The sequence below is a fragment of the Galleria mellonella genome, unplaced genomic scaffold (assembly GCF_026898425.1).
Source record: "Galleria mellonella isolate WM207_F2 unplaced genomic scaffold, CSIRO_AGI_GalMel_v1 utg146, whole genome shotgun sequence".
In the NCBI taxonomy this organism is placed as follows: domain Eukaryota; kingdom Metazoa; phylum Arthropoda; class Insecta; order Lepidoptera; family Pyralidae; genus Galleria; species Galleria mellonella.
Window position 1 is genome coordinate 8,510,962 of NW_026441999.1, and position 17,059 is coordinate 8,528,020.

The 17,059-nt window shown below is 31.1% G+C and overlaps 3 protein-coding genes across 3 annotated transcripts; all 3 read left to right on the forward strand.

The window, feature by feature from the left end:
- Window positions 1-106: 106 nt before the first annotated feature.
- Window positions 107-1,804, forward strand: LOC113515866 (uncharacterized). Its single transcript, XM_026900157.3, has one exon. The coding sequence runs from the start codon at window positions 475-477 to the stop codon at window positions 1,024-1,026; it is 552 nt and encodes a 183-aa protein (XP_026755958.2). The 5' UTR covers window positions 107-474; the 3' UTR covers window positions 1,027-1,804.
- A 1,206-nt stretch (window positions 1,805-3,010) lies between these two features.
- Window positions 3,011-7,625, forward strand: LOC113515867 (lactoylglutathione lyase). The gene is made up of 5 exons (XM_052891888.1): window positions 3,011-3,168; window positions 3,428-3,500; window positions 3,844-4,067; window positions 6,139-6,249; window positions 6,580-7,625. Exons 2-5 carry the CDS (start codon window positions 3,432-3,434, stop codon window positions 6,701-6,703), a joined length of 528 nt encoding a protein of 175 aa, XP_052747848.1. The 5' UTR covers window positions 3,011-3,168; window positions 3,428-3,431; the 3' UTR covers window positions 6,704-7,625.
- Window positions 7,626-11,556: 3,931 nt separating this feature from the next.
- LOC116412983 (putative uncharacterized protein DDB_G0282133) lies at window positions 11,557-16,979 on the forward strand. The gene is made up of 3 exons (XM_031909438.2): window positions 11,557-11,641; window positions 12,467-14,104; window positions 14,615-16,979. Exons 1-3 carry the CDS (start codon window positions 11,588-11,590, stop codon window positions 16,889-16,891), a joined length of 3,969 nt encoding a protein of 1,322 aa, XP_031765298.2. The 5' UTR covers window positions 11,557-11,587; the 3' UTR covers window positions 16,892-16,979.
- The last annotated feature ends 80 nt before the right edge of the window (window positions 16,980-17,059 follow it).

The following is a 17,059-nucleotide window of genomic DNA, read 5'->3' on the forward strand; positions in this document are numbered from 1 at the left end:
TGAATACAAAATTCTTGCATAGTATGCGATAATGATGCTATATTTTCTGAACCAGAAACTGTACCCTAATACCTACCTAATGCGTAATTTACGCTAAATGGAAAAAAGTTTACATATCTAATATTTAGCTGCATTTGCATAATTCCTAATCCTAAACCTTATCCGCAAAGGTATTGTGAATGTCCAATTGACATCTGACAGATAAGTGTTCTGAAGTCGAAATTGACGTTTTACTACATCAATGTCAAACAAATTAAACAGAAATTTAATTGGAAAGTTTACGGAACAAATATTGTAAATAGTGAAATAAAAGTTTTTACAATATTTATACAGTTTAAAATACTCACTAATTTGAAATGTATATCTGTTTCTAAGGTTTAATGTAGTTATTTTACATACATCTCTAAACGTTAAAAATCTTGTAAAAGTTTATGCAAAAGCGAATTAACGGACCATAGGATAAAGTTTTCGATAATGCAAGATTCGTCAATTAGTAACATACAAAAAAATCCCCTTAAGTTGTACATACAAGATATATTTCGTGCTAATTCCACAGACAATAAATACATATATAAATTATTTGGATTGCCATTCAAAAATGTAATGATACATGGTGTACTTACTGCTGTTTATAATACTACAAAAATTACTACAAATTTGGAATTAAGTGATGCTACTGGCACCGTACAAATTTATTATGATAGCACCAAAAATAATAACAGTATTTCATCTACTAGTTGGAGAGATTTAACAAATAATTATATTGATGCTTCTAAATTTGGGGACCCTAATATACTCATAATGTCAGAGATGATGGATAGAATAAAAAACAAAATGAACTGTGTGGTTTTTGAAGAAGGCTGCTTCATGAGTGTTGTAGGAGACATTTTTGTGGACAGTTCTAGGGGTGTCCGAATGATATCAGCGTATGAATGTAATGTAACCTCGGCTGCATATGACGTAGTGTGGATGGAAGAACTTAGGTACTTGTATGACAAATTCTATATAAATAATCCATCCTGTTAAGTGTAAATGAAACAGATAGTTTTTAGTTAAAACTGATTTGTCCATAAGAAATAAATTTTATTTAAATAAAATTATTTATGTTGAATTTTATTTAATTTTTTTTTAATTATACAGATCGAATATTGTTATTATTATATGTGTGTATAATAAAAGAATATATATAATTTTAATGCAGTGTATAAAGACCATCCACTAGATGGAGCGATGATCTCAAATGCATTGCAGGAAATTAGTAGATGCAGGTAGCTTAGGACCGTTTCAGTGTTCCGTGGCAGTCTATGGGGAAGGCATATGTCCAGCAGTGGATGGATAATATCTGAAATGTTGATGATAACCTTTTATGCATTACACCAAAAATCAATGCTATCATGGTAGAAGTGTACATTTCAAGTGGTAAGTACTAGATACTGAGAGACAGACTTCGAGCATGGTTTGGTCTCCAGTCTAACACAGATTAACTGTATCAACCTATCTACCATGATAATATTGTAATGTAAGATTGTAAAGACAATAAACTGTTGTAATTATAAGAAGAAATGACAACAGAACTAACTCCAATTATATAAACCTCTCTTCTACTTGCTGTGCCCAACAGTGTCTATCTTCAGGGGTAATTGAAGTTAAAATGTTATCTACTAATCACATTATGGAATGCAATAAGAAATAAATAAATATTATAGCTTTATAAGATAATTTAAGTTAAATAGGAATAAAAGTTACAGAACTGTAACTTTTCTGAAACAATTTGTATTTCAATAATAATTAAGAAAAAGTAAAACTTTTTAAAACCTGTACTGGCATAATTGTTTTTTTTTTTTTACACAGTATTTACTTAATAAATTACTAAATACATGCAAAGGAAATTATCAGTAGTGAAGTAATATATTTTTATATGTTTTATATAAAATAAGATTTAAGAGATATAATTTAAATACCTGTATACCTACCTGCATTAAATACCTATGTATCATTTTTATAAACATTGAATTCAATAAATAATAATATATATTTCCATATAAATAGTTACTTATGTTGTAGTTATACTTAATTATCACCTAAATATCAAAGTTTGTATTTAATAAATCATTTAAAATATTTCGATGAATTAATATACAGATAATCTGAAAAATTAAAATAAATTCTATTTTAATTAGTAATTATATTTTTGCATTTTCCGCATCAGGCATGAACTTTATCTCGTGTAAGTAGATTAGTCTGTGGGGAAGGGATTGTTAGTAATGGGGAGGTTACAGTCCATTGCTATCAATATGCCCTATCAGGTCGACCTCCGTGCAGTTTTCCCTGGAAACCATCGTGACTAATTTATCGTTGAATTTATCACGATGAGCTAACAGACTTGCTTTTTCATCATCACTTATCATCTCTCACTGGTGTCGCGCCAGTGTATACCGTTAGCGCAGATGAGGTTACCATTTAATTATCATTTATTAGGAAAAAAGTAGATTAGTCTTAATAAAAATCTTATCTATCAACTTGTAACTGAGTAGGTACTTGTAGCAATTGAAACTTATCGATATGAGTACTAAATATTCGTTATATACACGGGTACAAACATTAGATTGAGAAAGAAAAGGATTACTTTTTTCATTCATTTTCTATGATAATTCTATTTAGATATCTACCTACTCAGTTTCACATCATTCTCATCTATCATCTTTCACTGGTGCCCCGCCGGTGTATACCGATAGCGCGGGCGGAGTTACCATTCCATTTTCACCCATTAAAAAAAAACAGTTCCACATGTAACATAAGTCCTTATCCTAGAATCTGATAGAACCAAAGGTATCCTTAGTCTTTGGCGTAGGTGCCACTAGAATGTCAAATTGTCGTGATGTCGTTTTTTAATATAAAGATTTTGTTTGTTCCTATCATCACAAACTAGTTGTTATTTATCACAGACATTGTTTTGTACTAAGAACAAGAGTTTTCTATATAGTTTGTGTCATTGTCACAGATAAGTCGGAGATTCATAGTCTCTTATCTTTATTTTCTGATTATCTGTGGTTTTATAGCGAAAAAGTCCAAGTTGATTCCGGATCTGAAGTTAAAAACTTACGTTTTTATTTATTTATTTAATATTTTATTATTATAATCCTCGACTGTATTAAAATTTCTATTAAGGTATTATGAATTGTTAATTTCATATCGTATTTGTTTTATTACATTTACCGGATAAGCAAAGGAAATTAGTTTCAAAGCCGCCGTTCTCTATTTTTTTCAACTTTCTTATCTCGTCTCATACACGTCCATTGTAATATCCTCTTCGATCTATGTATGAATTATTTATGAATATTTTCTTTGCCATATAATTGTGTTTAATACTGATTGTCATAATTTTTTGGTACTATTGAATATTTTAGGTTATAATTTAATGTTACAGAACTATGAGCGGTGAAGGTATATCCCCTGAGGAGGTGGAGGCACTGTGCCGGACCCCTGATGCTATTACTAAGGTAATATTTTCCTATTTATAAAACACTAGTTTTTACCTGTGATTTCAAAGTAGTGAAAATTATATACTATATTTAACGACCCATTAAGTTAATAAAATGTAATAAACAAACTCATTTTACATCTATATTAAGGTAATAGAGCACAAGAGTTTATTTGAACATCTTTTGAACTACTAGTCAGTTTTGATAAATCTGTTTGCTATTTAATAGCTTTCTCAAGTGTTATTCCTCTGTACCTTGTAAATTAACTGCCATAACGTGCCATTCATTTCAAACCGAAATTGAAAGGTGGGATATTTTTGAAGAAATTTTTGCTATTCTAAGCGTAATAAAATAATTTCAGGACTTCATGTTCCAACAAACAATGTATCGAATTAAAGATCCACGGAAATCCATTCCATTCTACACCGGTGTCCTGGGTATGACCTTACTGAATCAGCTCCATTTTCCTGAAATGAAGTTCTCCTTATTCTTCATGGGCTATGAGAATCCGGCTGAAGTGCCATCCGACAAACTCACAAGGAGAATGTGGGCCATGACGAAGAAGGCAACTCTGGAACTGACATAGTAAGTATCAGCTTATCTACCTTTATGATGTTTTGGTTTAAAACACTGCCTCACATTCTGAAGATCATAGGTTTGATCTCCACACAATACATACTTTGCTTGAATGTTTTATATATATGGAATAAGCTCCTTGCCGAGGTTTTCCCAAGAGACTACAACATGGGGTTCTTCAAAAGGGGTGTAAAGAGGTTTCTTCAGGGTCAGCAACATGCGCGTAGTACCCCTGGTATTCCAGGCGTTTATAGGCTATGGTAACCACTTACCATCAGGTGGGCCATATGCTTGCTTGCCACCACAGTGGTATAAAAAAATATATGTCATCATATCAGCTATTAACTGTCCATTGCTGAACATAGGTTGGAACAACCCCCCTGTTGGAGGGCTTTGCCAGTAGCTGCTATGACCTATCCTTCAACCACTAACTTTCCTTAGTTGCCTCTTATGACACAGCTGCAACAAAGTCTTGTGAGTCTCAGTGACTAATGTAATTATAGATTTTTTTATACAACTTAGAATGACAAACAAGCTGACGGCCCACCTGATGGGAAGTGGTAACCGTCGCCTATAGACATGAGCAGTACCATGGACGTAACAGAGTATACTGTTTCGCCCATGGTACCCCCCATGCGTTGCCATTCCTGAGGACTCAGGTGTTATTCCTCTGTACCCAGTAAATTCACGCCATATCCCACTCTGCAAACCAAAACACAGCCATGCAAACACAACTGCTTTACGGTTGAAACACGAATGGGATGGAGATACTCAAGCAATCGACTTTTGTACAAAGTCTCCCTCTGGTAAAAATCCTAAAAAGAAAATTGTATTAAGCTAAAATTCCTCCTAATAAATCCAAGGGGAATAAATGAGATTTCACCATAAAATCTATTATTGAAAAGTACAAATACTCCATTGAATTTTATACCCATTGAGCTATTTTATCTAAGAAATTAACATGGTAGATTCAGATATATTGAGAGATAAAATTGTTATTTCCTGAAAAAATGATTTAACGTTCTACATAATATCTTGGACATCTCTTATTCTTATCTTTATTAGACATTTTATTATCTCTTAAGGGTGATGACGGCTTTGCCCGCATTGATGTTATCATTGGTGTAAGAACTATTTCATGTAGATAAAATATTTTTTTATCTATGTGAATTGTGTAATAGATGGGGAGACATACATTTTTCTACATGTATCTTACACTAGAGTATAAAGATACAAAACTAGTTAAAAAGTATATATATATATATATATATATATATATATATATATATATATATATATATATATATATATATATATATATATTTATTGCACTAAAACATACAGTAACAACAATAAGTTAATAACAATGTTGGCAAAGGTGAACTTATCTCTAAAAGAGATTTCTTCCAGTCAACCTAACGCAGTGGCATAGGAAGTAATGATTATTGAAAGTCAAGAAAGAAATTAAATATGTTTATTTAAGCTAATTGATTTTTTTATTATTCTACAGCCAATTTGAAACACAATTTCAGTTAAGAAGAATGGAACGACACTGTTGGATTTTCAAAAACTTTAATTTTATAAATTAATTTTTATTTTAATGTATAAATTTTTGATTTTTTTTTTACAACACAGGGGGCAAACGAACATGCGGCTCACCTGATGGTAAGTGACTACCGCCGCCCATGGTCACCCACAACACCTACGGCATTGCAGGTGTGCTGCCGGCCTTTTAAAAAGGAATATGCTCTTTTCTTGAAGGTTATGTTGTCGTATCGGTTCGGAAATACTGCTGCTGGAAGTTGATTCCAAATTGATTGGATTACATTATTGTACCTTTTTTGGTAGGGCTACCTTTACGTAATATAGGATTTTATAAATGAAAGAGTTTTTAAAATCGTTTTTGAGTGTACCAACAAACAAACAATCAAACTAGTATATACCTATACTAGGTTTTTTTGTCAAAGGACAAGCTAGAAATATAGATTAATATTTGTAAAAAGAAAACAATTTTACCAATAAAGACTTTATAATTTTAGGTATAGATTTATCTTATAAAGTTGTCATTACACAATTCCAGCAATTGGGGCACGGAGAGCGACGACTCCAGCTACCACAACGGCAACTCGGACCCGAGAGGCTTCGGCCACATTGGTATCCTGGTGCCTGATGTAGAAGCCGCGTGTGCTCGGTAATTACACTATATTTTTTTATAAGTCTAAAAAAACGGCTCACTTGATAGGGAGGGGGGGGGGGGTTCGTTAATAATGCAGACTTCCAGTCCTATTGCTAGAAATATACCCTGTCAAGTTGACCTCCACGTCGTCATCCCTGATAAATCATCATCCTGAATTCCATGTGTATTCATCACAATGGACTAACTGACCTGCCTTTTCATTTGCACCTATCATCCCTTACTGGTGCCCCGCCAGCGTATACCGATAGCGCAGGCGGGGTTACCATTCCATTATCATCCATTAAAAAAATCCTGTTAATTATCAAATTACTAATTTACTTTCAGGTTTGAACAATTAGGAGTGAAATTCATCAAGCGACCACAAGACGGCAAGATGAAGGGGCTGGCCTTCATTCAGGATCCAGACGGTTACTGGATCGAGATCTTCGGCTGTAACGTCGTGTCCTAAATGCCGATATGTAGGGTAAGAGTACCAAATTTTGACACCAGTAGATATTATGTTGCAGTTGGAAAATACTCCTTTCCTATTTTAAATAGTTGACATTAATTTTCTAATGTTTTTTTTTTTTTTTAAAGAACACTTATTGAATGAATTCAATTAATTTGTCATGCATTTTAAACTGTTTTAGAGATTGAGTTAATAAGAAAGATGCATATTTGCTATAAAAATTGTCATTTCTTTTTTTAAATCGAACTATTTATTTATTTCATATATAATTATTTCGATAGAAATATATAAAAATGCTTTATTAAATATACCAAGAGTAAAAAAGAGTGATTATATTGGTAAAAGCAAGACTTGATTTTGTTATCTTTGATTTAAGAGATTTTTTTTACGGATGTAATAAATTTCAGTTCTAGTCCAGCATTTTAATGACAGTTTCTGTTATGAATTTGACTGTATATTTTTTTTTATGAAATCTTTTACAATACCTACAGGCGAGCCTACAGTCTCCCAAATTGGTTTAATAAGGCTGTTTTCTATTAAAATGAAATTATTCGAGTAATTAAATTTAAATGCAATATTTTTTAAATCCTAACTTGTAGGATTCACAGTGAAGACAATGTAGGTATGATGAGATTTTTCAATTATATATATATAAGGTGTTACCAAATTATCTGCATTCCCTTTAAAGGGATATAGTATTACGTATATACGTTACAATAATGATAGAATTTCGTGTCTCAAATGTCATAACATTTTTCATACAAAAAAAAAAATCCTTAATGTAAATCTTTCAACCTGTGTAAAAAGAGTCTTAAAAAACGTTACGCTAAAACTGTCGGAGTGATCGCGACCAACAATGTGATAGGGAAAAGTATAGTTATTAGGACGGTTTTACAAGTAATGAAGAAATTTAAATATATATATATATATATATATATATATATATATATATATATATATATATATATATATATATATATATATATATATATATATATATATATATATATATAATACTATGCCTTGTAGCAGGGAATGCAGATAATTTGGTAACACCTTATATGTAACTTGTAATTGTGCATAATTTTTACATTACCTTATACATATACATATATCTAAGTAAATTATTGAATTTAGCAAACGATGTGATAAAAATGAATTAAATTATTAAACGCATTGCCAATTATTGGTACTCATACCTTAAGAATTATGTCAATATATATCAACAATTTAAATTGTAAGGGGAAAATAATGTATAGTTCTTTAAACGGAAAGCTTGTAAATGATTAGGGTATTGGTGAAATGTTGCCATAGGAATTAATAATAATGTAAACAAACGAATAATTGATACGATCATAAGACAGTACATTGATGCTAAATAATCGATTTAATGCATGGGGGGTATCATGGGCGAAACAGTATACTCTGTTATGTCCATGCTACTGCTCATGTGTATAGGCGACGGTTACGTTCCATCAGGTGGGCCGTCAGCTTGTTTGCCATTCTGAGTTGTATAAAAAAAATGTATCGATTCGTTACTAACTTCATTCGGAGGGTGTTACTGTGAAAATTTCAACGAAAATTGATTACATTTTTATTAAATCCTATTGCAATAGACTGTAAGTTCAAAGTTGGACAGTACCAGGGCATAGATCCATTGAAGGCATTCGTGCTAAAATTGTTTTTATCGGTTTTCTTTTTATATTTAATCGGTTTTTTGTTATTGTTATTGTTGTTTAGAGATATAACTTAATAATATTCGACTTTACTTACGCTTTTAAGTACGAAGCGAGTGGCGTTTTTTAATTGATGCAAACGTGAATTTGAAAATTTGGAGGTTTAAGCTGAGACTCGTTCTTGGAACCACTGGACTGCGATCTACATGACAGAACTGTCACGTTGAAATACACTATCGGGATATAACGAGACGCATTTGCAGGTAAATAGTACTTGCATACTTGAGGGCCTACCATGAAATATTTTCCGAATTTTTTTTTAATCTATTTATTTAAAAAGGTATACACAACAGGTTACAATCAATAACATTATAAAAATTTGTAGAAAGACAATAGTATGAACTAGATTAAGACCCAGACAGGTGTACACACAGCATGGTTAAAGCAGTCGGCAAACAATGTTAAATTATAAAGTTATATAAAGAAAGCATATGAATTTAGTAAATAACAATGAAGTACATGCAAATAATAAAAATATATAAAAATATGAGCATGTCAAAGAGAAAGGAAACAAAAGGATAGCCCATTATATATGTATTCTTGTATATAAACTTTATTGATGTTTATTTAAAAAAAATTACGATCTCCCATGACTGGCTGGTGAGAAAAAAATGTTTACTCTAGTTTTTTAATTAGAAAAAAAAAAGTTCTCAAATGGATCTATGTCCGGCGCAAATAAATTAGAGCGTTGTTTTTTTTTATATATAAGTAACTGTTATTCGATGCATTTTGCTTTTATTTTTTTTTTATCATAATAAAATACGTGCAATTGTTATACAAACTAGTGATGTAAGTATGTTTATTAAAAATGTTCATATTATTTTTTTTTTTGTGTTTTTTATTCGAATAATATTCCTGGTCCAAAATTCCAAAGTAACTGTTTTTACACAGCATACCTGTTTGGGGAACATATCCAGTGTACTCTGTTGTGTCCATGGTACTGTTCATGTTTATAGGCGACGGTTACCACTTTCCATCAGGTGGGGGCCGTCAGCTTATTTGTCATTCTAAGTTGCATAAAAAAATGGGGACTGACCTCCCCATCACTAACAATCGCTTCCCCCGATCCCTCCTAACTGCGAATAAAAAAATATGCGAAATTGTTCATAGAAATTTAAGTGTAAATTTTCTTTTTATTACAGTTTCGTACATAGTAATATACTTTTAAATAGGTTTAACGTATCCACAGTAAAAATAAAAAAAGTAAATGTGAGAGGTAGAGCATCCTTACATATAGGTTTTTACACGTGATGTATACCCATCAAAAATATAAAATGACAAAAACTGCCAAGTCTCGCATCTGAACGCAAGTCTTTAGCTACAAAAACTTGTGCAATCTCATATAAAACCAAGTCGTAGTGACCGTGTTAATATCATCTTTGTACAATCATTTCTGTAATAATTATCATATATATATATATATATATATATATATATATATATATATATATATATATATATATATATATATATATATATATATATATAGAGAGAGAGAGAGAGGTCAATTCTGTACATGAAATATATTTCCAAAATAACTATCAGGAGGTGATTAGTGATCGATACTGATGACAAAAATGCAATCAGTAAAATTTTTGTCTGTCTGTCTGTATGTTCGTTATAGAAACAAAAACTACTCGACGGATTTTAACGAAACTTGGTACAATTATTCTTCATACTCCTGGGCAGTTTATACTGTAGTCTTGGTACAAGTATACTTTTCATCACGCTATGATCAATAGGAGCAGAGCAGTGAAGGGAAACGTTGGGAAAACGGGAGAAGTTACTCCATTTTTAAATTTCCCTCGCGTGTGCAGCCTTAATGGCCACTTTTGAAAATGTGAAAATGTCCACTCGTGCGTCGCCGGGACGGGCCGCTAGTATTATATAAAAATTGAGTGAATCGTACCTACGTATACCGGTGCGTAGCCAATTGGTAATTGCTACAAATTTAGTACAAATCATTGGTGCTTTATATCATTACTACACAGCTATAAAAGCAACTAGAAGTGACCACTAGATTAGATCATCTTCATCATATTAATTGAGGGGGGAAAGGGATTGTTAGTAATGGAGTTTGATAGCCCCATTGCTAGCAATATGCCCTATTAGGTCGAGCTCCACTTGGTTCCCCCTGGAAACCATCGTGAACAATTCTTGTTGAATTTGTCACGATGGGCTAACTGACCTACTTCATCCTTCACTGGTGCCCCGCCGGTGTATACCGATGGCGCGGGTGGGGTTACCATTCCATTATCACCCATTAAAAAAAACTGTCCGCTACTGAACATAGGCGTCCCGCTCGTGGGGGGTGTTGCCACTAGTTGCCACGCTTAGCAGGCGAGTTGGCAACCGCAGTTAAACTTTGGTAATGTTTTAATAGGGCGGTTTTAAAACACCCAATGGGAGGCCCTTTGTGTGTTCTACCGCTTGTATAACGGATATTGTTCTGAGGAATTGTTTGAAATTATGCCAACAGCCACCTTTTATCATCGCACCGCTCGCCATCGACAGGGAATTCATCCACACATGCTTGAACGTAAATGGTCATGTACAATGTGATTTCAGAGAAATTGTACCCACGAACGCTCAGACTGTAGATTGAGCTCCCTACCGAGGTTTTCTTTAGAGACTACAGTATGGGGTTCTTCAAAAAGGTATATTAAGATTTCACCAGGGTCGGCAACGCGCACGTGACAACCCTAGCGTTGCAGGCGTCCATAGGCTACGGTGACCGTTTACCATCAGAAAGGGCTGTATGCTTGTTAACCATCTTTGTGGTATAAAAAAAAAACTTGGGTAATAGATTTTTTTTACAACGCAGGGAGCAAACGAGCATGCGTCTCACCTGATGGTAAGTGACTACCGCCGCCCATGATCACCCACAACACCAGCGGCATTGCAGGTGTGCTGCCGGCCTTTTAAAAAGGAATATACTGTTTAAAGGAAGATACATTTCACGATACACTTCCAGTAAACTAAAATACCTTATGTTCTACATAATATTATAATATAAATACAAATCAATACTGCAAAGTAATATGTCTCTAGTTATAAGATTATTAGACACGCTATTTATTGAAAATAAATATTATTTCACAGTATAAAGTATGCTAATGCATCAGGTGTGGCTCTCGAGACAATAAAAATGTATTTTCTATATTTCCTTTTATTTTCGCCATTCCACGTGCTCTGTGCTCCGGTGAGTTTATTAAAAAAAAATATTATAGGTAATTCAAAATAGATACTTAATTTTTAATTCAAGACAACGTGAACAAAATGTGGACTTAAAAAAAAGGTCTCTTCTAGTCTACTTTACATAGTGGCGTAGACAGTAATGAGGCTAACATGAACGCAAAACAAAATTAAAAAGAAATATAAATGATAGTGTGTATCAATAAAATGCCTATATGTAAATAATTTAAAAAGGTCTAAATGACAATAATCCAAAATACCGATGTGTATATATGTACATGTATAACGGAAATCGAAGCAGTATACTCTGTTATGTCTATGGTACTGCTCATGTCTATAGGCGACGGTTACCACTTTCCATCAGGTGGGCCCTCAGCTTGTTTGCCATTCTAAGTTGTATAAAAAAAAATATTATGTCGCTTTCGACAATTGTTTCGACCATCACCCAGAAGTGCAGGGCGAGATTTGACGCTGTGAAGCAAAACAACAAAAATGCCCTCTGAAAAAGAGTTCTGGATGAAGACTAATATTATTGGAGATTTATAAAATTTCCGTTATACATATTTAGCAGACATCGTTAATAAATGAACATATGTTTTAGTTCTATCATAGATATCCACCATATTTAAATTTATCTCGCAATTAGATGAATTTGACGATATCCTATTCATTGACATCAGACCATTTAATATACTCATACATGATCGTCAGTAATGCACGGTTACACACGTACATCCAAACATCCAGAGAACATTCAATTAAAAATCAATTACTAAGATTTTTTTAATTAATAACAAAATATCAAGAATTTAATGATTTTATAACTTTTTAGCAAAATGAAACTGTAAATACAAAAGATAGTCTCCTAGAAGCCGTACATGTTGAGAATTATCCCAGATATGGAACGAAAATTAGTAACAGACAAGTTTATCAATATTCAATAACAAAACCAAAATCCAGCTATGATGGAGAAGATAACAGCAATGTAACTTATCCAATACATTCAAGTAATGTCATTATTCAGTATAATAAGAATAAAGTGATGCCTAATACAATGAGAAGAAAGAACACCAATAATTTTTTCCTGAATGACGGATACAATAAAGATGGACAAGTTTATGAAGATAGCGAAATATTAAACAATAAATCTAATGTAAATCTCAATAAATTTGTAATTGGCAATAAAGATATTGGTAATACAGAAATAACTAAAGATAATGACATTTATACTGCTTATAATGTTGTAAATATTTTGAAAAATCAAACGGACATGAAAGATTATTTTATATCTAAAATGCTAAGCAATTTTAAGTATAAAGATGAAAATAAAAACACTAACCAATCTTTAAAAGACAGTAACTTTTTTAAAGAAATAGATGAATCAAGCAAACAGACTATAAAAGGATATAATCCTCTTTTAAACTATTCAACGATTATTATAAAGTCAAGTTATGATCCAAGAAAACAGGCATATAGCTTGCCCGGTACAAGTGGTAGTATTGTACAAAAAATAAATTTTGGTAATACCGTTAATAATAAAGATATTAACGTACAGTCAAAGCCCGAAACATCAAATGAATTTGTTAATAATATAATACAAATACTGCCCCAGAAAAGAGACTTAAATGATTCAATTTCAAGACATAATTATTATAAAGTAAGAATATTTGAAAATAATTACAATTCTCCTAAAAATAACTCAAATGCAGAAACTCTTGGCAATAACGTCTATAACAAAATTTTAATAAAGAAAAACATTAATCATGCAACAGAAGATAGAAATAATTCAAGACGAGACAATTGGTCCGATATTATTAGTAATGTTTCAGTTGAAGTAACAAATAATGACAATGAAAATGATGTTATAGTAGAGTCAGATGAAATTTCTTCTGAAGGAAATAATTCTAAGTTATCAAATACAGAAAAATCAAATTACTACTTCCCAAATTTTGAAAAATACAATTTATCAGAAATAAAAAGCACCAAAATTCATAACAATCGCAAAGAATTTGAGGAAAGTGTGATATATTACTTAAATAATAGAAGAAATGATAATACAGAGAAAAATTCTAAATATGGTGTTTTAAGCCATACTGAATTTGAAAATCAGTTATATAGGAAAAATAGCACAGATAATGCTGATTTAAATAAAGGTCTCTACGGTAAAATTGCAGAAGGGAAAAAGACATTAGATGATGGTAAAAATTCAACTTTTCAAAAATTTATAATAAATGAATATCTTTCTATTTTAAATAATAACTCGACAAAGTCTGGATTAAGTAATTCACCAGGAAATTCTGAATTATTATTTATCAATAATACTAACAAAAGTATAAAGAATAAGGTAGACTGGGATGAAATAATAGAAGATCAAAACACCATTAATAAGAAACAGTATGCGAATAGTTTTTCTGAAAAACCTAACACCAATATAAACAATTTGACGTCTCTTACAATAAATACACAAAAGGTAAAATTAATGTATTTATTAAATAAATATACAGAGTTTTATAGAATGTCGTCATTGTGGTAAATGTAGTAGTTGCATTCTTAATTCTTTAAATAAAATTTATAATATATATATATATATATATATATATATATATATATATATATATATATATATATATATATATATATATATATATATATATATATTAAAATTTAATTTAAATTGCTTATTGGTTTTGTAATAAGTTTATTAAAGAAATTTATCAAAATACTAACTGTAATAAATATTTTGTGTATTACAATTAATGCATTAAATTAGGTTCATATCTATCTATCCTATTTAAGAGCTGCGCTCTTGTCGGTGGAGCTCTTGCCACTCACTACGATTTTCAGCGTGTCTCTTCACCTCTTGATACGACACGACACCAATTCCTTCCTTGATCTACCTGATGTAACTATGTCTCGGTCTCCCTCTTCCCCTGCAGGTTCATATATTCTCATTATTTTAATACAATTGTTAATTTTCTAGATATTGGATTCTACACTGAACAAAGATATTAATGGAAGCTTAATATCAAAATCATCAAGCGAAGAATTGTTAGAAGGTAAAACACTTGATACAGTGTATAAAAATGAAGGAGATGAAAAATCATACATTAATAGCAAAGTAAACAGGAATTCTTTAATATTTACTGAAAAGACCAAAAATGAGCTTAAAAATGAGAATAATATGAAAAAAGGAAATGACTTTTCTTCGGAAAAATATCAAAATTCTAAATTGAATTCAAAGATGGTTTTGACAGGTTATCAAGATAAGGAGTTTGCATCGTTCTATGATTTGATTTCAAAGATGTCTAAAATCGATAAAAACAACTTGTTAGAATATTGGAAAATGTTAGTAAAACTGTTAAAATTACAGACAAATAACACTAAATGTGATAAAAATAATTTATACTTAATTCTTAGAATATTATCAAAATTAAACGAAGCCAAACGTTTAGATTTACCGATAGAACTGATTGTAGACAATATAGCATATAAAGTTCAATCTTTGGTAAAACTAACGAATCTTAACTCTGGTAAAATGCAAGCTAGTAATATTAAAAATAATAATAATGTAAATATGTTCTATATTCCGATCAAATCTGAATATCCTAAAACGTCAGCACAGGTATCTACCAGGGAAAAGGAAGTGAAAATTTCTGAAATATTGCATACTGCATCGGCTAAGACTAAAAATGTATCTACAGAAAGAACTTTTCACTCAAAACTTACTGGCCTAGAAACAAACGTCGAAAAAACTTATACAGATATTGCGGACTCGAAAACGAATGACAATCTAGATTCTATTACTGAAAATACAATAGTCAAAACTAATTTAAATCAACAATCTCTCCCTTCAAATTACAAATTAAAACCAATAGTTGATGAATTCATTCATCGTCATTCTGTTACAGAGCATCTTAGTCAAAATAATGTAAATGCTATGTTTACACCTGTATACACAGAAAATAAGTTTAATCAACACAAAATAATTACAAATGGTAAACAATATTTCATATCCACTCCAAAACCTGAAAATTTTAGATCAACTAAAGCAAATCAAAAGTTAGAAAACTCGGAATTAGATACTAATATTGGAGAATTTTCATCAGTGTTGGACATTGGGAAAAGTAAAGAAAACAAAGACAGTGAAGTACCATATAGTGAAAATAATCGAAGAATGATCAATGATGGAAAACCTGTACATATCCTTACTGAATTTGGTAAGCCAAAAAACCTTAATTATTTTCAAGTTAACGTACAAAAAGAAAATGCCGATATCAATTCTCAATCCAATAATGATAAAAGTGTAGAGGTAATAGATTCATTAAAGAACTTGCCTTGGTATAAATCTAAGACAACTGGCGTTTTTAACTACATACCATCTCCATTTTTAAATAATCCAGTATCGATGCAAAGTTCCTTTAAAAAATATAACAGGAAACCAGAAGAAGACTCAGAAAACCGTGTAAATTTTACATCTTATGTTACACCAAGTATCCAATATGAGGAAGATAATATTCAGATGCAGTATATTTCAACGTCACCTAGTTTTGACCATAAATATTTATTGCGAAAACAAAAAATAGCAACAAACAATAAAGATGGATCGAATACTTTGTATCAACGATTGTTAAAACCAAAGATAATATCTCTTGGACAATTCAAAACTTATGACGAACATGATTCTGATTTAGAAAATATTTTTTATAACACTGTCAGCCAAGAAAATTTTGGAAGAGTAAGAAAAATTTACAAAAATGCTTTATATACAGAAATTTCAAGAATTGATTCTAGTACGCCACTGTCATTACAAAAACACAATATTGGGCAAACTGAACATTTTGAAGCAACTACGCACGCTGATGATATTGATAAGAATTTCTTAAATAAATTTAATGATGTTATTAAAGATGAATTATCAAAATTGAAAATATCAAATCCGGAAACTGAATCTAAAAACATACGTTTTAAAATAAGCCATGATCTTTACAAACCAGCTATTAAAAATTTTCACTTAGAAGACGGTATTAACAGAGACATCGATATAATCTTTCGGAACACCATGAAGTATTTTCGAAAATTAGGAATGTCTGAAGGATTAATATTTAAAATTTTCACTGTATTATATAATTATGTATTGCCTGAAATTATTGAGAAGTCTGTACGTGAATGCAAAGAAAATACGTACATCAATATAGAAGCAAGACTAAAACCTATTATCTCGTCACTATTAAAGGAATATTTGCAAGATAAATATTAAGATTCTCGCAAACTAGCTAGTTAAAATTTTGCATTGGGTTTGCAATATTTATAATTTAAATTTTTCAATGTATTGTCGTAATAAGTATATAATTAATTTAATAATCATTATTGTCGAGAAAATCATTACATTTTTGTTTATTATTTCGAATCAGTCTTATCGCAGAAG